We start from the raw sequence: 21646 nt of genomic DNA, 5'->3' as shown, positions 1-21646 counted from the left end.
GTCCCTTGGTGAAAACTAAGCAGTTGGAGTAAGGGGGTGTCCCATGGTTGTCTGCCAAGACTGAGTGAAAGCACAGCAGAAACCGCTGATGAACCCGAAATGAATCCAAATATCTGTAGAATATCCAACATAAAACTAATTTCACCGCGGTATGTTCCCTCCATATAAAAGGTTCCCTTTTGCGGGGCCTCCCCTCCAAAGAGGAAGCTCTGGCCGCGACACGCATTCAAAGTAAACTCCGCCCATATAGTCTGCTGACACGCAGAAATCAATCATATGACTTCGACAATATATTCATGTAATCATATGACTTCGAGAAATATCGATTCGTGCAGGTATAGGCTACTGGTAGAATTCTGCTGTTTGATGTTGTGCTGAACAAGCCGATAACTTAGCCGGAAGTATGGCAAATTATCCGATCCCTACTGTAGAGCAATTGGTGGACAAGGCTCGGCGAGTGCATGTTGAAACCTTCGGAGAGAAAGGTCCTACTATTGCCGTATGTGCTCCAGGGAGAGTTAACTTGATTGGAGAGCACACCGATTACAACGAAGGATTGGTCTTGCCTATGGTAAGAGAAGGCTAGTTTAGCCTAATATTTTTGTCCTCAGGATGACTATTATTTAAGCCTAGGCTACTTACAGTACTGTCTATTGTCTTGACATGTTATCAGAATGCACAGTGTTCGGAGAGGTGCTTTCGAAAAAGCTAAACTTTGAGACCAACTGATTCCTTTCACACAAACACGTCACAGACCACTCGGAGGTGCAAACGGTGTGTTGTTCATGGGCATGGGAAAAACCTTGAAAACATCATCATTCACGTAGACACACTTCATGTGGGAATAATGGTGCGTTCATGAGCACCTGGGAAGCGGGAGAAATATAGTTTTGGGGCAGTGGTTTTCAACCTTTTTTGTGCCACGGCAAACTTTTGACACTTAAAATGCTGACTACAGGCATGCTCAAACATGTCCTAAAACAACCCTTAAAGGAGAATTCCGGTGTGATATTGACCTAAAGTGTGTTGAAACATGATACCGAGTGTTAACGTATGTCCATCTCGGCTTGTCCCCTGCACTCCAAAATCTGGCGCTAGTTAGCCGTTGCTACCAACAGCTTTTTCAATGGTGGTGCTTCGGCATCGGGCTAGCCATGCAACTAAATCACTGTTTTACACCATTTTTACGAGGCTCAATGTATCTCCACACTTCATTGGTAGACTTCCGAGGGCCCTGACATTTAAAACGAGACACTGAGAACTTTGAAAAAGCATTGGTAGTTTACTTACAAGACGATTTATGCAGACAGTATCTTCACAAAGTTTAGCGTTTGCAGCCATCTTGAATTTAGTCACGATAAGTCGAGCGATGAGTAAGAATGAACAGGTATGATGGGATCAGATTCCAAAAATAGTTCTGTGGAAATGCATGGATTCCAGTTTCTTCCAGTAGCATCAACTGGAATCCATGCATTTCCACAGAATTATTTTTATCACTCGGTGAGTTGCACAGTTTTGAAAACGAACGTTAAGGGTTGTTTTAAGACATGTTTGAGCATGCCTGTAGGCAGCCACTCTGAGTAGTCAAAGGCGATTCAAAACGAGTCAGAAAAGTCGAGACAGGACCAATCGTCAAAATTTCCGGCTCGAACAGAATTTTCAAAAAAGACAGGACCCTCCACTGCCCTTTCTTGATGTCTTAAGTTAACCTATTTAGGATAACGGCGTGGTTGTCGTGAGCGCACGATTCATTGGCGCTTCATAGTGTTCGACCATATGTCTACGTGCGCACCTGCCTACCATCAGGCTACTCAGCTACAGAGAATTTCCCCTGTTTGTATATTCACTCCAAGTTGGCCTACCATAATTTACCAACCATAAACTGGCTATTTATATTTTTCTGTGAAATAACCAAATGTATTTGTTCAACTTTATGAAGCAGAATTACGCACTAGGCTACTTAGAACGTAACACATTTTTGTTTGCGCACGAAAGAGAATGACGGCGATTAACAAATTGCACTTGTCGCTGGTTACTATATAATACTATATATTTTTGCAAACAACAGAAACAGAAAGAATGGAGACAGCAAAGCTAGAAATGGGCAGTAACAAGGTCAATTGGTAGATATGCTTGTCAAAACGTTAGGAGCTGGATATGTGGATGACTGAAGCACAAGTATGCTTTACTAATGTTAAGCATGCACACTGTTTAAAGTTACACGGTAAACTAAAAGTAAACCAAAGGTAAATTTAGCCTTTTTAGGGCTGTATAATGTTGACCAAATGAATATAGGCTGTTAGGCGTGAATAAAGTAGGCTACTTTGTTGCTACTACTGCAACCCTTCCAACGTTAATGGGGACATATGTTGACATTTTCTCGTATTTTTGGTGAGAAACCCCGGGAAATCTCCCTTATTTTCAATGTTCAATGTTGACAGCTATGGAACGAAAGAGAACGCTATATGGCGCCAGAAATCACATTCGCTCTAGAATCTTTGCTATTGCCTAGATCAGCGGTCCCCAACCACCGGGCCGCGGGACATTCCTAACCGGGCCGTAGCCTACGACATGAGTTTAAAAAAAAAATGCATGCAAACTAAACTAAATTTAATTTGCAATAATGTCACGTTTTTACATGGCATAGGCCTATATGCAGTTGTTTGATTGCACGCATGTTTGCATTTTGCAAGGTCTATTTTCTTACGTCTGGTCCTGCCTTCAACACTTTTACATATTGCCTTCAGCGCTGCGCAGCCTCAGGTCAGCTCACTTCACCTTCTTGGCGAACGGTAGTGTCACACGAAGTTAGCTAAACTGCTAGAATGAGCAACAAAAAACAAGCATCTTTAGCAGGTCACTGGCCAGAGTGTTTGAGTTGTGAGAGCCGCTGCAGTCACCGTTAGCTGCACATTTTAGTGATGAGGACTGGGTGTCAAAACTCGCTTACCTGAGTGACATATTCGGGTTGCTTAATGACCTCAACCTGTCACTCCAGGGGAGAATGACGACTGTCTTTAAACTGGCAGATAAGTCGCTGCATTTAAAGCCAAGCTTGATTTGTGGGGACGACGAGTGGACCGGGGGTGTATTTGATATGTTCCAAACAGTAGTGGGGGTTTTGGGAGAGACTGAGGCAGGGCCCTTTCTCTCGCAGCTAATGCGCAATCACCTTGTTGCGCTTTCAAGTGAGTTTGAGCGTTACTTCCCATCCTCCAAAGATCCACGGCAAACCAATGAGTGGGTCCGCAACCCATTTGTCAATATCCCGAATAGTCCTAACTTGTCAGCGCAGGAGGAAGAGCAGTTGATCGAAATTGCAAATGAGTGTGTATAAGGAAACCTTGGGCGGGTTTTTGCAATTTTACAGAGAGCATTTTGAACATTATTTAATTGATGGCACTGGCACTTAAAAACACTAAATGGGTAAATTGCAATAAATGGGCTTAGTTTTGTAGCCTAATGTTGGAGTTAGAATAAATACCTCTGTGCCAATTGCTTGATCATTTTACAGCCATGTCATTTTCGTTATGCATTATGTGTTTTGGTTGTTTAAAAATGCAAAAATATATCCGATTAATCGATCGATAAAGTGCTAGATTAATCGATTACAAAAAGAATCGATAGCTGCAGCCCTAGTTGTGTCATCAGCAAATTTGATGATGTGGTTGGAGCTGTGTGTAACTGCACAGTCATGGGTCAGAAGTGTGAACAGCATGGGGCTGAGCACGCAGCCTTGAGGTGCTGATGTGTTCAGCATGGTGGTGTTGGAGGTCTTGTTTCCTATCCTGATTGTCTGCGGTCTTCCTACCAGTCCAGGACCCAGTTGCAGAGGGTGGTGTTCAGACCCAGCTGGTCCAGTTTCTTTACCAGCTGCTGAGGAATGATGGTGTTGAATGCTGAGTTAAAATCGATGAACAGCATTCTGACAAGTGTCCTTTGTATCCAGATGTGTGAGAGCCAGGTGAACGGCAGTGGTGATAGCATCATCCGTGGAGCGTTTGGAACGATACACAAACTGCATGGGGTCCAGTGTGTCAGGTAGCTGGGACTTGATGTGTTTCATGACTAGCTTTTCGTACAGGGATGATGGTGATTATCTTGAAACAGGTAGGGACAACAGTGGAGCTCAGAGAGATGTTGAAGACAACGGTCAGGACATCAGCCAGTTGGTCTGCACATTCTCTCTGCACACGACCTGGTATTTGGTCTGGCCCAGCAGCATTCTGCGGGTTGACTCTGAGCAGAGTTTTCCTCACTTCAGAGGTGGACAAATAATATTTATATATATTATAATATATTATAGCACCTGGTCGTTAGAGGGAGGGGTGGCTTTCCTCACTACTGTGTCATTCTGTTCTTCAAATCTTGAGTAGAACTGATACAGTGCTTCAGGGAGGGAGCTGTCACCATCACAGGAGAGTGGAGCTGGCCTGTAGTTGGTGATCACTTGTATTCCCTGCCACAGGCGTCATGTGTCTTTGGTGTCTGTGAAGTGGTTGTGAATTTTCTGAGCATGCGTGCACTTTGCTGTTTTTATGGCCCGGGACAGCTCGGCTCTCACTTTTCTCAGGCAGCATCCCTGGCTTTCAGTGGCGACCTCACCTCTGCAGTCATCCATGGTTTCTGGTTGGGATGTGTAGTGATGGTCTTCGAGAAGATACATCGTCAATGCACTTGCTGATGTAGCTAGTGACGACTGATGTGTATTCCTCTAAGTCAGTGGTGTTGTAGGTGGCTGCCTGCTTGATTTCTTATACAATATGCACCACAACTTCTCATGCAGGCCCTTATTATTTCAAGACTTGGCTATTGCAATGCAATGTTAACCGGCGTATCTGCAAGTAAATCTACTGCATGAGTCAAAGTGCAGTGGCGCGTTTAGTTTTTTAACTAACTAAGAGACACATGTAACTCTACTAGTCTCTTTTTATTGGCTTCTTATAGTTGCAAGAATTGAATGTAAGTCCCTCACTCCACTGGATCAGCACCATCCTGTCCCTTCTCAGCTACTTTGGTCATCTGATTAGCATCTAGTGCCCTTCCTCAGAATGTAGAGATCACAGTAAAAACTCTTTCCCTACCTAGTGCAGGCTATTCTAGCAATAGACTTGGTTTCTTATTTTTAATTTGTTGTTTTATTGTAATTGATTCTATTATATTATCAGTATTTTGTTTACTGTTATTGTTCATTATTGTTATGACATTGTTTTGGATAAAAGTTGCTTTGGATAAAAGAGTCTGCTAACTAACCATACAAAAATTTACTCAAAAGTTATGTGAGCCATGTTAAATTATATTTAGATGGTTTCTAACACTATATTTCCATGTCATCTAGGCTCTGCCTCTTGTAACTGTGGTAGTTGGCAGTCAGATCTCAGGAAAAAATGTCTCAGTGTTAACTGTGTCAGAGGTTTTGGAAGAATCCAAAAGGGTTGACTTTGATCTGCCAACATCCACTGCACCCCTTCTGCCTGGGAAACCCTCTTGGGCTAATTATGTTAAAGGAGTGATTCAGAACTACAGAGGTAGGCCACTGGGCTACATTAAAGGATATTTCATATATTATTATTATATAAATTAAGCTATTTCTGATTATGAATGTGAAACGTACAGTATGTTAAATCAAACCTCCATACAGTAGTTTGCCGAATCATTCAACCCCACTGAAAGTCATCACCATTTTTACAATACCTAAAGATACTGAGACATATATTTTCTATCCTTATTTATTATGAATATTCATGCTGAATTTGCAACATTTTTTTTGTTTACTAACACTGAAGATAAATCTGACTGAAATACTACATGCATTAACCACAACTGATCATAGTAGACTTGCCAGAGATGCATTGATCAACTTGTTTCCCTGTACTGATCTGATTCTGATACCCATATTTGGATATACTGATTTGATGTCAGAGCTCTCGGGTATGCAGGTGTTAATATGTAATAACAATGTAATACAATGACATCATCTATTTTGTACAAAATTGTTTCTTGACATCAGTCTTCACACAGACTATGAGCTATTAAAAACTGTAGAGAAAAGGAAGGCAGCTGGCAGCTTAACATTCGGCTTTGCAATTTACCTGTAGGATAACAATACTACAATCACAGGAGGAGTGTAGTGGTAAAAAAGGTGGGTGGGAGTATAGTAGTAGAAAAAGGTGGGAAACTATGAATTCTGTTATCAATGTTGGGCAAATCTACGCACTGCTATCATGGCCCAGTTTCCTGAAAGCATCGTAAACCTAAGTAGTTCGTAAAGTCCCTCTTACATTTTAAGACTTTGGGACCATTTCCCAAAACCATCGTTGCTTAAGAACGTTTTGAAAACACTTGCAGATCTACGAGTGATATAGAGTATTCGAAAATGGCTATGAGCATCTTAACAGAAACTTCTCACTGAGGTCACCAGCAGGACATACAGAGAAATTACAACTAAGAATATATTTGTCAAACATACATTCCCATTCTTTATTAAATTTGCTTGTAATTAATCAGATTTTAGCTTGAGAAAATGTTAATACATGTTATGCTCATAGTAATATGATTTGAGTATGAAATGAGACATTTAGAAGAATAGTTTATGATTCTATTTAGAGGTATCTTTTATTAAGCCTAAATAGTTTTATTTGTCTAGGTGTATCTTTTATTAGGCCTAAATTGGTCTATAAGGTAAGAGCAGAGTAAGGAACATGTGGTTTAGCTTACAAGACCTGTGCTGCATCAAAATAACCAAACAAATCATAAACCTGTTATGTAGGCCTACAGATTTCCTCACTGTCCAACATCAATGTACTCAACATCTTCCTCATTTTTCAACATCTTCTTCAATAACACTCCAAAACACTATTGCACAGACAATGGGACAGTCACAAGTGGCAAAGAACAGACATGGCAGATTAAGTATTGAGTTGTCTAAGCCTAATATGTTCACACATGCAACAAACATGAAAACAGTGCAACAATCTAATCTTAAATAATTCGCATTAGTTATGTCTGAGTGTGGTATATGACCTACCAGGGGATGCTTATATGCAGATGTAAAAGTTTTTCTATTTTCATATTTAAGTTAATTAACATATAGGTCCGAAGTTCAAATGCCAGCTGTGATGTAAAGTCACCTGATATCACCACATTAGGGGACATTTCAGAACTGTTAACGTAGACAGCTGACCTGAAGAACATCTTAAAAGCAGTGCACACACATTCACACTACGAACTTCTTCAGAAAACAGTTGGAAAAACCATCGTAGACAATCCTTGATTGCCTCAATCAAGCTGTGAAAAAAGCCAGAGAAGATGCAAAAAATTATGATGTTTTAGGTTTGTGATTCCATAACTTCTTCCTCAAGATTGAATGATTCCATATTTTTCCTCTACATCAGGGGTCGGCAACCTTTTTTGCCTGGAGAGCCACTTTTACCAAATTTATTATTTTTTTAATCTCAGAAGAGCCACATAAAGACAGTTACAAGAAAAAGTTTGGATATTTAACGTACAGTACTTTCATTCAACAGAGGATTTTTAAATACATTTTCTACTAGTTGTGCAAGTAACTTGAAATGTAAAGTGGAATGACAGAAGTATAGGCCATAGGCTTCCCATGTAGGTAAACACCACCCCCTATTTTTCCAGTGTTCTTTGGTATGCAAAGTAACATCATAGCTAACAACACAACACTCAATTTTCGTTAACATGTCATTGGCGAAATGTAACATTGGGCCTACCAGAGATTAGATTTGGTGATGGCCTTGGAGTCTGGCTGGCTCATATTCAGTGAGATGAATTTTCATGCAAGAATTGAGGCTGTCACCATTTAAGGGCAACTCCACGCAAAAAAACTGTCATATCCATAACGTCAACTAAATACCATGGCATTGTGTTGGCGTTATGGATGTGACAGTTTTGCGCGGAATTGTCCTTAAACGTGAGCGCAGGTTTGTCTTTATATTTTTCATGTGAGAAAGATTTCTCACAAGCAAGTGGAACCGAACAGGGTTAACACAGCAATACCAAAGTCCTTTTAGGCAAGTCCCTCCACTCGGCGGCCATTTGACAACGCTTTTTGGGCACTCGTCGGGCATCCATTTCGGCAGAAATGCGCGTGCGCAAGGCTTCACGACACCAATCTTGCTCCAGCGGCGAGATCACAACACATGATTGGCACGATGTCTTCACAACACGCCATATGATTGGCTCAATGTATTCACATCACACCACATGATTGGCTCAACGTATTCACATGTCGACGTTTTGCCGAGGAAGGGGTGGGATATGTGTAGACAACGGCCATATTGGCGTGACAAACTAGCCCCATGCATTTCTGTGGAGTATTTTTTGAGTGATGTGTCTCCACATTAGAATGTCTCTGGCAATACTAACTCGTTGGAGTGTGCGATATATAACGGGCAGCATTTCGCATTTTCAGAATCAGTCTTCGGATGGAAACTTTCCCATTTCAGCCTTGTGTTTGCGCTCGCAAGCTGTGGTCGCTGACGTTTCCTTTTTGATATTTTCCTTATCTAGCCTACAGCAAGCGCACACATCAACAATAACAAAGTGTTCTCGTTGACTGAAATGGAGGGAAATCGGTGATTTTGTTTGATATTGACTTGGCAACAAACCGCGAATGTAACAATATTGTGCAGGCTACGGTTACGGAGTCAAGTGAGGTGGAAAGTTTTATATAGGCTAAATTACTCAGATAGACCTACAATATTACATTTTGAAAATGAACTAAAATAAAATACATTTTAATTAAATACTCATTAATTATTTTCAAAAGCTGAGCCGCATCAGAGGGATCAAAGAGCCGCATTCGGCTCCGGAGCCGCGGGTTGCCGACCCCTGGCCTAGGCTAAATTACTCAGATAGACCTAGAATATTACATTTTGAAAATGAACGAACTAAAATAAAATACATTTTAATTAAATACTCATTAATTATTTTCAAGAGCTGAGCCGCATCAAAGGGATCAAAGAGCCGCATGCGGCTCCGGAGCCGCGGGTTGCCGACCCCTGCTCTACATGATCTGCAAAATAAATTACCTTAAATTACTACAATTTTTGGTAATTTTTTGAGCTAGGTTTCACAAAGCCAGAATGTTCATCTGTTACAGAAAAATATTTGTTGAGGCACGTCTGTGGTTTGTCTTTTTTCTAAAAAATAAAACTGAATGAACATCTTCCAAGAGTTGCCAGGGGTTGTTTAAACAAACAGGGCGAGATTACATTTATCCTTTACTCTGCCCACTGCTGGGTTAATCTCTTCATGGAGATGAAGTCTTTCCCAACTCTAACCTGTTCATGATTATAATGTGTTAAAAATAAACATGTGCTTGAGTAACACATTTGACGTTAAGGGCATTACTGTAAAAAAGGCTAAATCCTCAGTCAGTCTTCCCTGGATAAACAATAGTTTGATTTTTGGCAAAGTATGTTTGAAACTGTAATTTGGCTCTTTAATGGCTAGTGATGTGTTGGGGTTCACTCTTTTATTCACACTCTCCTTTGGTAGCACATCCTTTGCCTGGATTTCAAGCTGTTATCATCAGCAGTGTACCTTTGGGAGGAGGACTATCAAGCTCAGCTTCACTTGAAGTTGCTTTTTACACATTCCTTCAACAACTTTGTCCAGGCAAGATTTATTTTCACTAACCTTCTCTAATGGTATGTTCTGTACTGATAAGATCTTGGTTTACTCCACAGATGGTTTCTAGAAATGGACGAAATTATGTTTGGGAAGAGTGGGGTTAATTGTCACAAGTCAAGTCAAGTCACTTTAGTTATATAGCACATTTAAAACAACAACCGTTGTTATACAGGCTATCTTACAAAAAAGCAGAGGAGGGAGATTGACAAATAAAGTGATCACCCAAAATTAGGGCACAGTCACAAACTGAAAAAGCTAAATTAATGACCCCTCCGAGTCAAAATCTGGTGAACATTTAGTGAAGGTCACCCAAAATTGAGCTTAGCACATCTTAACACACCTCCACCCTTCTAAATTAAAACTATGACATTCATACCTCATTTCATGTTTTTTTTTTTATATATATATTGTGGGTGTTTGCATTTTTAACTTTTCTAGTGGTGTTTAGTAGCGTGTTATTTGATGATTTTTACCATAGTGAGAGGCTATCAAAAGCTCTGGAAAGTTCTTTCCCCTGAATTGTAGATGCAACTGGTAGGTACTAAACCTGTTAAATTTGGTTCCTTTTAAGGATTCAGGTTCCTGTGAGTAACTCACTTAAAGGAGAACTCCAGGCGATTTTAACACAAAACTCTGTTGTTTGTGGTCATGGAGTGCTGTCAGTAGCGAGGAAAAACAAAAAAAAATTAAAGCAACACCAAAGAACTTTTCCTTTGTAGCACGCACGCTATTTGTTTATCCAGCTCCGGCTTTGCAAATAACGATGTCCACAGACAAGGTAGAATATGTTGCATGATTTTATGAAAGTATGATGTATTGCAACATCATGCAAGTCAAATTTGTAGTTTCTTATGTCTCATTCCATCAAACTACAGATCTGCTACCCGATCTGGCAAACTTACATAGTGCGGTTATAGCTGATAGAGGGCCGCAAAGCGAATGCAGAAGTGCCGTTCACCCTGTTACGAGTTGATGAACCACTGAAACAATTTTGGAAACATTATTTTAAGGTACAAAAAACTCTTTGGTGTTGCTTTAAGTTATGCTGCAGTAGATCTGAAATGAAACCGCTGATTTATTTTTCCCGCCATATACATTTGCCATTATAAACTGTTTTGCATCCCTTGTAAACAAACATGCAATGTGAGAGTTTGGGATTGTAGAGACCGATAATGGTCTAAGCGTGAAGTCGAACCTTTACCTTGACTATTCCATACGGTCTTGCAAGCAGCCTCCTGCAAATGTGGCGTTGACTGTCAAAATACCGATGCATTCTTTGACATCGCGCCTTAAAGGGATTGACAGATGTCATTGTCATTGGTTTAAATGATGTTACGTCCCAAACACACCCCCATGACTGATTTAAGAAACCTAGGAACACCTTGTTGCGCCATGCGCTCGACGTTTAACTAAAACGCTCCTAGTTTTATAACTAAAAGACTCCTGGACTGCTACTAGACATCCTACTAAATTTGAATACGCTTTTGACGAGTGACGATGCGCTTTAGAATGTCATGATGGGGCCCACAGACTTTTTTGGCAAGTGGCAACAGTGGTATGGTTATGGTTATGGATTTAGCAGACGCCTTTGTCCAATATATCACTATACACCATAACTAAATAAGCCGAAGACGAAATAAGCACAAATCCGTATAATGGACCAGTGTTCAGTTCGTAGAATCCACTGGCGCGTTGGGGCCGTTTTACCACCTCGAATGTGTATGTCTTTCTGTGAGCCGAACGCTGTGTCGTCCATTATCCATTACATACATCACTATAAACCATAACTAAATAAGCCGAAGACGAAATAAGCACAAATCCATAAGAAAGACAGGGCCCTGGGAACATAGGACCCTGGGAATATAGGACCCTGGTAACATAGGACCCTCTAACTGGGGAACATAGGGCATCAGCTAACTAATAGGCAGAAAAAACGACTAATACTAAAACAAAAACAATCGAAAATAACGTCTATATACAGTGAATAAGTTTAACTAAACAAGTAAATGCAAAACATTACATAAAATTACGAATTGTTTTTAGAAAAAGGACAGGAGGGGCTTAGTGGGGCAGCCGTGGCCTACTGGTTAGTGCTTCGGACTTGTAACTGGAGGGTTGCCGGTTCGAACCCTGACCAGTAGGCACAGCTGAAGTGCCCTTGAGCAAGGCACCTAACCCCTCACTGCTCCCCGAGCGGCGCTGTTGTTGCAGGCAGATCACTGCGGGATTAGTGTGTGCTTCACCTCACTGTGTGGTCACTGTGTGCTGAGTGTGTTTCACTAATTCACGGATTGGGATAAATGCAGGAATCAAAAGAGTATATATATACTTATACTTATACTAGTGATGGGTCCATTGTCTTTGCTAACATTGAAACACAACACATTGAATGACTATAAATTAATATCTGGACCCGCAGATGATCTGGACGATGTGGCAAAGGCAATGTCATGCCAAAAGGCAGAACACACATTTGCAGGTGTGCCATGTGGTATTATGGACCAGTATGTGTCTGTGCTGGGTAGAGAAGCTCATGCACTGCTCATAGACTGCAGGTACCAACACTACGAGTACACATATCCCATTTTACGCTTTATAGTGAAATCTTGACGAGTTTCATGACGAGTTATATTTATTTTTCCCAGATCATTGGAAGCTACACCAGTGCCTCTGGCTGACCCCAGTCTTGTGATTCTCATCACAAACTCCAATGTGAGGCACTCTCTCACAGGGAGTGAATACTCCACACGAAGACAACAATGTGAGGAGGCTGCTACTCTGCTTGGAAAGAACAGTCTGAGGGATGCTACCCTAGAGGACCTAGAAGGTGAGAAATACAGATGCTAGTCTTTGCAGGCTGACATTTACAGTACTGTATGCAACTAACAGTTAGTTTCACTATCTAAAGTTTTAATATTTTGTTACGCACTTCCTAACATGTTAATATGACATATTGATTTGCTATTTGAGAATTTGTGTTTTGCATACAGTTTCCAACTGACGAATTGTTGAGTGGGCTTTTATAGTCATTTGGCAATTTTTCTGCCATTTAGACCTTTCAAGCAAATAAAAATATAAAAAAATATTTAAAAAAATTGGCATTTGTGTCTTTCCAAAATAGCCTTGAGAAGTACCACAGCCATTATTTATCTGGCTTGTAGCCTACAGCTTGCAAGGTTATGTTTTTATCATCTTATAGCCTACCCAATGTTGGAGAAGCTATTTTGAAAGAATAGTTTTGTAAGCTACCTATTAATTATTACTGACTTAAAATCTTTACTGACCAGTATGCTAGTGTTTAATGTATCAATTTAACAATGTACCAATGTTTGATTTCACTACTGGAACATTTCTTGGAAATCGGAAGTAAATCCCCAGACCAATTATCTTTTGAAAATCGGTCCGGTGTTAGCCAGGTTATTCATTTTTAATAGTAACATATTTAAAGTGGAGGATAATGGCCAAGGGCATGATCACTTCTAAAGGATGCTACACTAAATGGCTAAAACAGTATTTCCTAACTGTCCTTAAAGTGGCTGTATACATTTGTGTGATGTTTTGTAGCTGCTAGAGGTGGGATAAACGATGTGACATACCGGCGAGCCTGCCATGTGATTGAGGAGATCAAGCGCACTGCACAGGCTACTGTGGCTTTAAGACAGGAAGATTACAAACAATTTGGGAAGCTCATGGTGGAAAGCCACAACTCACTCAGGTGAAAATATGATGGATCAGTTCCATATCTTCACACCGAGTTACATGCTTCACTGATGTTTCCCTTTGATACACTTCCCAGGAATTTGCTTTGTGCATTAAAAATTGAATATTTTCTTTACCAGGGACCAATATGAAGTCAGCTGTAAGGAGTTAGATGACCTGGTAAATGCAGTCATGGAGGTGACTGGTGTGTATGGGAGTCGCATGACTGGTGGGGGATTTGGTGGTTGCACAGTGACTCTTCTTCAGGCCGATGCTGTCAACCAAGCAAAACAACACATCATGGTTAGTTTGCACACCAGCCATTTTCTGGAACTATTGATGACTGAGTTTGTATGTATTGGATAATATCATAAATATAATTATAGTGATTAAGATAATAATATAATTGTTGATTTTTCTTAGGAAAGATACAATGGACATCCGACATTCTACATCACAACTCCTTCAAAGGGAGCCCGGGTGCTCAGTCTTTGAACAGCAAACATATGAAATGTTAGACCATAACTCAGAAAAATGATTCTTTATAAATTGTCTTATAAACCTCAAAACTTTTATATTTCCCATTTGTTCTCCAAACTATAATATATTTTATCAGTGATAAATAGATTTAAATTGACCAAAGTCCAGTATAAATGGTACATTTTCCTTCACACTTTACTTAAGAATCACCGAGACATTTTGGGAACACCTAACTTGAACCCTGCTTCATAACAGTAACAGTATGTAACATGTCATGCTTGATACTATATGCCATCATCAGTGTCAAGTGAAGTGATCTAACAGTGTCATACAATTGGTAATTGTCATTCTATTGCAGCTTAATAATCTAATGTCTGAGTTGTGTTGTGCCATGTAAGACAAGATGGCACCAAAAATCTACAGTCAAAGACACAGCCAAGACTAGACAATGGAGGTAAAAGTACAGCAAGGGACCTGGCAAAACTCATTAAAACAACAAACAGGGAATGGTAAAAAAAACAAGATAAAGGGTATCACATGGCTTTTTAACAGTTTGCAATGTGGGAATGAGAAATAGGGTAGTTGAGTAAATACTAGTTGATGGGTGAACCTAGAGGGACAGGGTGATCTTATAACGTCGGTAACTTTCCCCTTGTGGTATAAACAAGGTCAAACAGTTACAACCTGAATGTCCTGTAGGTCTAGACATAGCAAAAATGATGAATGAGTGCTGACATTGGATGCCCTTGCCCATGCACCATTTTGAAAAAATAATAATTAGCTGGCATTATTGCAATGGTAAATAAAAGCAAGACATGTAACCTACTTATATGTGGGCATGAAGTCAGTCAAATTATTGGCTATAGCCTTAATGAATTAAATGAAATGAGACAGCGAGATGAAAGAGACTATGGTTGGACCAACAGGATGTTGATCAATGGGCGTTGTGTTGTCGAAATAACAGGCTGTCGGACCGAAATAGACCTCTGAAGTTTTCCTACAAAAAAGAACCAAAGCTGCCATCTTTGCCCATATAAGGAGATCCGGGTGTTAATTGAAGCTCACAACAGTACCTATGGCAAGTTGCATTGCAGGTTCCGGAGTATCACAAATCAAAGTTCGCCTTAATGTACTGAACTTCACAGTACCCACTCGAAGGCAGAGGACAAAAGTGTGTAGAGCAGAGGTGTCAAAGATAGGGGCCAGATCCAGAACTCTGGCATGAAAGCCATAAAAGCCACTGCATTTCAGAAACTCTGTTAATATTCAATCATGATACCAATATGGATGGTCATATGAATATCATATCCTTTATTCCATGTGGTGTCTTACAACAAAGGAAAATCCAGAAAATAGAACTTGTTATACAAATACAAACGTCACAACACACAGCAGAAAAACTCCAAGAAAATAAGATGAAGTTACTGTTGTCAACTGTCATAAATCAATGCAAAGTACAACATGAAAGGTAACAACAAAAGAAGAGAAACTGAAGGACATAGGCCTAATACAGCCAGCTGTGGTCACATTTAGTGTAAGATGTGAGCTCTTCTGGTTTAAACCAAAGGTTGATCTCTGTAGTGGCACTGTCAACTGCATCACTGCCATGGATTATATTCCTGTGAAAGAGACATGATTGAGAAAATAATTTCATTGTTTTTTGTCAAAACAGAAAATACCAGCTTGATTCAGGTCTTGGGCTGAAGCAGGTTCCAAAATGCCAATATGCACAGAGATAATACAGTGCACATTTAATGGTCCAAGATGGCCATAACAAGCAGCAGGCAAAATTGTGTTGTTTAGCTCCATTAGGTCATTAAGATTGACAGAGTTGTGAAAATATATATACTTTTTTACATAGGCTATCATTTTTTATACAAACATAACTTTATATACAAATATACTTGTATAACACATAATATATACTTACTTGTAAAAAATACCTAATGGATGGGGGTGAGCGGGGAACTCAACTCAACTTAACTCAAACGTATAGGGTCAGACAGCCTACCTCAGTAAGACTGAACCTACTCACTAGCCGTTTTTGTTGAACAAACTCAGTGTTTCTCTATATTATATATTGGACATGGGGTGTCATTTTCTTGTTTACCCATTCAATGCAAAATCAAATTAATTTGTAAAGCCTTTGCCCGGAATTATGAGATCCCAAATGAAAGTGCCACCATTCCTTGATGACTAATCAATTGTTACCATTTATAAAATTAAAATGGAAATGCATTCAGTAGCCTAATATATCCCCACTTTTCCAGGTAGGCTAATATTAAAAGTGTACTATATCAAATTAATAGACTGCATTCAGACACATTGAGTGGCGCAACAAATTAATAATATCCTATTGCAGTTTGTGCTGGTTTGTGCCTTACTAATTATTAAGTTTGCTCTACCCTGTACCATCTCAGTGTACAAACTTAAGAGTTCATGGTTAGTCTCAGAGTTCCTTAAACCTGCTCTCTGTGATAACCCTGTGTAGCTTACACACTCTGTTTGTTATGCCAGTCCCCTACCACTGCCTAAATCTAGTCATACATTTTCCTATCATTCATTTTGACACAATTTTGTCAAAAATGTAAATGATTAAAAAAAATGTGTGCCACCTTCAAAATGCATTTCTATGACTGAAGTGAGGGGAATGCAATACCTGCCAACTTGAATGCAGAAGTCCCCGCGAATTGTGCCTGGCTTGGATTCAGCGGGATTGGTTTCTCCCAACATCACTCTACCCGTCTTAACAACATTCATACCTTCCCAAACCTGTTGAAATAAAATTTTCAAATTAAACATTTAATTTCATCATGTTAGATTACATTACCTCCAGAAAACATCTACAAAGAGAGAAACACTGAACATCCATCACTGATCTGTTATCAATCTCTTTACCATGGCAACAACAGGACCAGAACGCATGTAGCTGACAAGCCCAGGGAAGAAAGGTCGGTCTTTGAGGTCAGCATAATGCTGCCGGAGAAGGTCCTCAGGTGCCTGTTAGGAGCATACGTTTTAAGCACTGTGAGAATTTTCATTAATTGCATCTCTTTTCATGCATTCTGTACATCTTTATAGCAGATTCTGATGCACAATCATCTGATGAAGAGAAAGCAAACTAATCAAATTATCAAGTCTAAGGGGTGTGAGGTGTATAAAGTCAACGAGAAAAAGCTTGACCTACACAAGCTGGTTAAGCATCCAAGAATACAATGGTGGACTAATCCTCTGGCTTGTGAATCTATTTTTAGGGGTCTACTTAAGGCTATATAGACCACTTTCATTAAGTAACATGCCATCAGACAGAATTTGGCGAGATTGTTGGCCTATACTACTAAATCTGTCATGACCTCTTACCCCAAAAGTATAACTAGGCTAGGGTTCAGGACGGGAAGCCTCAATTAATTAAAGTCGCTGTAGCTGATGCAAAGTGAGACTAGGGTTTATATAAACTGAAGTCATCCCAACTATATCTAAACGAGTGTAGCGTTTCATTTCTGCGACGTAGCCTACAATAGCTATGCATTATTAGCGTAGGCCTAGGTGATAATATGTTGGAATATAGTAACGTGGCATATTTCTTACCTGAATCATCTTCATTCCGACCAGTTTGAATCCTTTTTGTTCAAACCGCTTGATTATCTCTCCAATAAGTCCTCTTTGCACGCCATCCGGTTTGATAGCTATAAAGGTGCGCTCTTCGTTTCCAGACATCGCTCTGTAGATGAAAAAATTTGATTAATTGCAATACACGCCATGAAATCACAAGCATCTCACTACCATTTAGACTTACAGAGATTGGCATTTAATACACTGGCCTTCAGTACCGACGGGGGGCCGTGATGAAGAGCCCCCCGACCCCATCAAGAAATTCTCATGCGTCTTGACGCACGACGTGGCACACATATATCATACCTGTCCACTAAGAGCTTGTTTATTCAGCACTCTGGACCTAGCAAGATCTAAATTGCTACCACACAAACTGCGCCGCCGATTGTTGATTTACCTAATGACTGTCCCAAGGCACCCAACCTAAGGCGCATTTAGCCTAATCCAATCACGTGCAGTCACTACCAGGGGCGCCTGCAGGAACGAATGCTAGGCTAGGTACACACACCCATCTACAGAACCCCCCCTCCCCTGGCCGCAACGAAACTGTCAAAGCATTGATAATACTTGCCTGTTTTCCGGTTTTAGGTTCGTGCATTGGTCAGCTAAAAAGTAGCCTACCGTACATAGTAGGCCTACTAACAACATCCACATGCAATATTTTTACAACAACAACAACGGCTATACGACCTATTCATTTGGACAACTTCATACAGCCCTATGAAGGCTAAAGTTACCTTTAGTTTTGTTCTAGCGTAGCCTACCGTTCACGTATGTATGGCTTTAAACAGTGCCGGTTCTCCCTATACGCAAATGTTGCTTATTTTTTATTTAATGAAGGCCCCCTCCCCCGTCTCCCCTTGACTATGGAGTTATAGCGACAGTCTCTTATACATTAACAAGATTATCATGAAACCTAATTACCCTTCAGGGAATGAGAAACGGAAGTCGGGTAAACTTGTGCTCGTTCCTTGGTTTGATGTCAACAAATAATCTGAGTAGCTATATATATAACGTTAAGTTGATTTTGAACTTGTTTACAAACTTTACTTTACAGAAAATTGTAAATAGCCTACTGTCATGCAGTTAATGGGATACTGTGCAGAGTTGAGAAGTTATAGGCCAGTTTGGTGTGAATAGGCTACACACACACAGGGAAATTATCTCTCGTTGAGTAGCCTGGTACGCACAGTGTGCACGGCCGTACACCCGTACAGTGGCGCGCCTGGCCACTACCACCTTTAACTAAACTGACTACTGGTGATAGGATACGTCCAAAGATCAAGCTTTGAATTATCAGCGGTATACGCAACGATTTCTGAAAACATCGATTAACACACATAGGGTAGAGTGGGGGAAAACGCCCCCCCTCCTATATTTCACAAACTAATCACTAGATGAAGTAAAATGTTGTTGTTTTTATTTCTATGCACTATGTTGACAATGGTAATGTACAAGTACCCACCATAAAATGGATGCATGCTCTGTACTTCAAGAAAACAAAAGAAAAATGGATTTTTAGGCAAGTGTTCTAATTTTCAGCAGTCACTAAAACAAAGTTGGATATTGCCAATATATTGATCAAATATAGTAGCTTGTAATCAATTTATTGATTATATTTTATTGCTCCACAATAGATTTTGTTTACTTTAGTTGTTTACTTTTGGTTTTGCTATTAATGTATGAGGGGCATTGCTTTGACAGCTGGCTGGGGCAAAACGCCCCTTTTGCACAATTTTTGTTGTTAGTAAAATACTAATTAACTGTTAACTCTGGACAATTTTTATATTATTTGGTTTATAATTCATGACATTGTAACTCAAAACTAGGATAGCAATTCTACATATATTTAGCTTTTTGTTTCACAGTAATATCACATTCCTTAAGGGGGGCGTTTTCCCCCACTCTACCCTAATAGGAATATAATGAGCATCCACAACTTTGCTTGTAGTCGAGGCTATATCTAGAACTATAACAAATGTACACTTTACCAATATGACAGAAAAGAGAAACTGGCTGAATTTTCCAAAGAACAAAGTAGTTTCGTTGGAACAAACCTTATGGGACGAACAGCAGATTACCCTCGCAAAGATAATATAATGTATCCTTATGCAGAGATTTCTGTCTGTAATTCCGTGACAGAGACGTATCTGTTTTTATACTGGGTAGGCGGGACTGGTAAATGAACTGGGCGATTGGCTTAACTGCAGGATGAGAGCACTCAGATTATCTACACTAAGGTCATCCGCAATTTGTGGGTTCAAGTAGTGCATAGCCAGAAAAGAATAAAAACAACGTTTAGCCAATGAGAAATATGATGAGATCTATATCTTGTCTGATTTTCAGCCAGGAAGTAAGAAACAAATATGTGTTCAGTATTAAAATAGCCTATGTTATTCCACAACCTTCTGGTGTATTAAGAGCAATGAGTACTCCTGACATTACCAGTTGGTTATGCAAGCCCCTTATGACTTTGCAGTTAGACACAGATGGCATTTTGTAAAGCAACCTCAATCCAGTGCTTTAGAGATTATCAGATCAAAACTGATCTAAGGCTTAATGTACCAGCCCATCATATATTAAGATATCATATCATTTGACTGTGTCCATTAAGAGTCATTTCCTTGATCATCAAATGTCCTAAACATATAGGTTTTACCTATATTAAAACAGGAAGCAAAGCAGGCAGCAGGCATTTTTTCATGACACATGGGGGGGGGGCACAAGCACTTAAAAAAAAGTATTTTTTAGCTTTCATTTGCACATCAATCATTATGTCAACATACCATGTGGGGAGTGGCACCCTATATAGGCTACTTTGCAGGCGCCCATGCTTGCTGCTGAGAAGATCTCACACACAGAAGTTGAGAAGGGAAGAGAAGGGAAAAGAAGGGGGGGGGCGGCTGGGGGATTTACCTCTTGAGCACATCTCCTTACTAACGCTAAAGTCATTCATAACATTGGTTACCTGTGATTTTTCTGGATTGTGAAATAGTAAAAAAAAAGAGATAATACCTACAAAACGAATCTGCACACCAAAATTAACTGGTTTCGTTTTGACAATGGTTGACTGTGCTGAGAGATAGGCTAGGTGATTTGTTTATGGAGTGCCAAAGAGGTTAAACCATTAGGTCAGAAAAAAGAGCAAAGGAGAGGAGAAACAACCAAAAGGCGGGTGATCACCCAGGGCTTCATACAAGGTAGGACCGCCACTGCCTTCTCTTAAATGTTAATAAGATGCACCTTACGGTAGATGCATATGATTTAATATTTTTAATAATAATAATAATAATAATAATAATAATAAAAGACCAACGTTCGGACCATTGGTTCATTTTCTATACTGACACTGTGCAAGCCCAAAAACAGCTCTTATCAGGCCCCACCCCTCCCATTTTGGCGTGTTGCTGAGATAGATCCGTTGGGCATGGAAAGGTTAATGTCCCCACAAGGGGGGAAGGCATGCTAATAGCACAGCATTGAGTGAATGGGGAAAATCACTAGCACATTCTTCAGAGTTGTCACAGGTGCCTTGGTGGCTTGCCCACCGTTATTCTTCTTGAATAGTCACTCAGTTTGTGGTGACGGCATGTTCTAGGCAGATTTGCTATATTCCTTAGATTTCTAAGTATGAGTATATATACTCTTTTGATCCCGTGAGGGAAATTTGGTCTCTGCATTTATCCAAATCCGTGAATTAGTGAAACACACACAGCACACAGTACACAGTACACACAGTGAGGTGAAGCACACACTAATCCCGGCGCAGTGAGCTGCCTGCATCAACAGCGGTGCTAGGTGCGAGGACGATATGAGCCTGTTGCATTTAGTTAGATGTCCGAGTCACGCATAATGTTTGAAAACCACTGGCTCGTAATCACAATAATTTAACACAGACAGTTGGATAGCCTACTTCATCATGTCCCCATGCCTACATTTCTGTGAGTAGCATAGAGATCGTTAAAAACAATAAAGTATGGCTCTCCGTTTGGGACATCGAAAACTTATATTTTTAATAGACTACCGTCGAAGATGCTGACTTGCAAAAGCCTCAGGATAACACGTTATCTCCACTATCATCAGTCATGCCCCTTGATCAAAGTGGGGAATGAAATAAAAGTTTGAGAACCACTGGCTTAACAAGTTACCTGCAGTCCAGAACACAGAATCTGTTGCAATATTCTGATGATCGGCG

The 21646-nt window shown here is 40.1% G+C and overlaps 2 protein-coding genes across 9 annotated transcripts; one reads left to right on the top strand and one right to left on the bottom strand.

Moving 5' to 3' along the window:
• The first annotated feature begins 260 nt into the window (after window positions 1-260).
• galk1 (galactokinase 1) lies at window positions 261-14164 on the top strand. Its single transcript, XM_042082782.1, has 8 exons — window positions 261-571; window positions 5339-5528; window positions 9526-9645; window positions 12080-12215; window positions 12306-12487; window positions 13225-13375; window positions 13500-13662; window positions 13783-14164. The coding sequence occupies exons 1-8, from the start codon at window positions 404-406 to the stop codon at window positions 13852-13854; spliced, it is 1182 nt and encodes a 393-aa protein (XP_041938716.1). The 5' UTR covers window positions 261-403; the 3' UTR covers window positions 13855-14164.
• A 966-nt stretch (window positions 14165-15130) lies between these two features.
• On the bottom strand, window positions 15131-20485 carry nme2a (NME/NM23 nucleoside diphosphate kinase 2a). Of its 8 annotated transcripts, none has more exons than XM_042082791.1 (5): window positions 20238-20485; window positions 17428-17560; window positions 16738-16839; window positions 16499-16611; window positions 15131-15458 (listed from the first exon to the last, which is right to left on the bottom strand). In XM_042082791.1, exons 2-5 carry the CDS (start codon window positions 17554-17556, stop codon window positions 15344-15346), a joined length of 459 nt encoding a protein of 152 aa, XP_041938725.1. In that variant the 5' UTR covers window positions 17557-17560; window positions 20238-20485; the 3' UTR covers window positions 15131-15343. The 8 variants fall into 8 exon arrangements, with proteins under 8 accessions (XP_041938725.1, XP_041938721.1, XP_041938724.1 ...); XM_042082787.1 differs by lacking the exon at window positions 20238-20485 and adding an exon at window positions 19509-19595; XM_042082790.1 differs by lacking the exon at window positions 20238-20485 and adding an exon at window positions 18528-18613.
• Between the last annotated feature and the right edge of the window lie 1161 nt (window positions 20486-21646).

Source organism: Alosa sapidissima, chromosome 24 (assembly GCF_018492685.1).
Source record: "Alosa sapidissima isolate fAloSap1 chromosome 24, fAloSap1.pri, whole genome shotgun sequence".
Taxonomy (NCBI): Eukaryota; Metazoa; Chordata; class Actinopteri; order Clupeiformes; family Clupeidae; genus Alosa; species Alosa sapidissima.
Note: the sequence above shows the minus strand (reverse complement) of the source record. Positions and strands in the feature narration are given on the sequence as shown.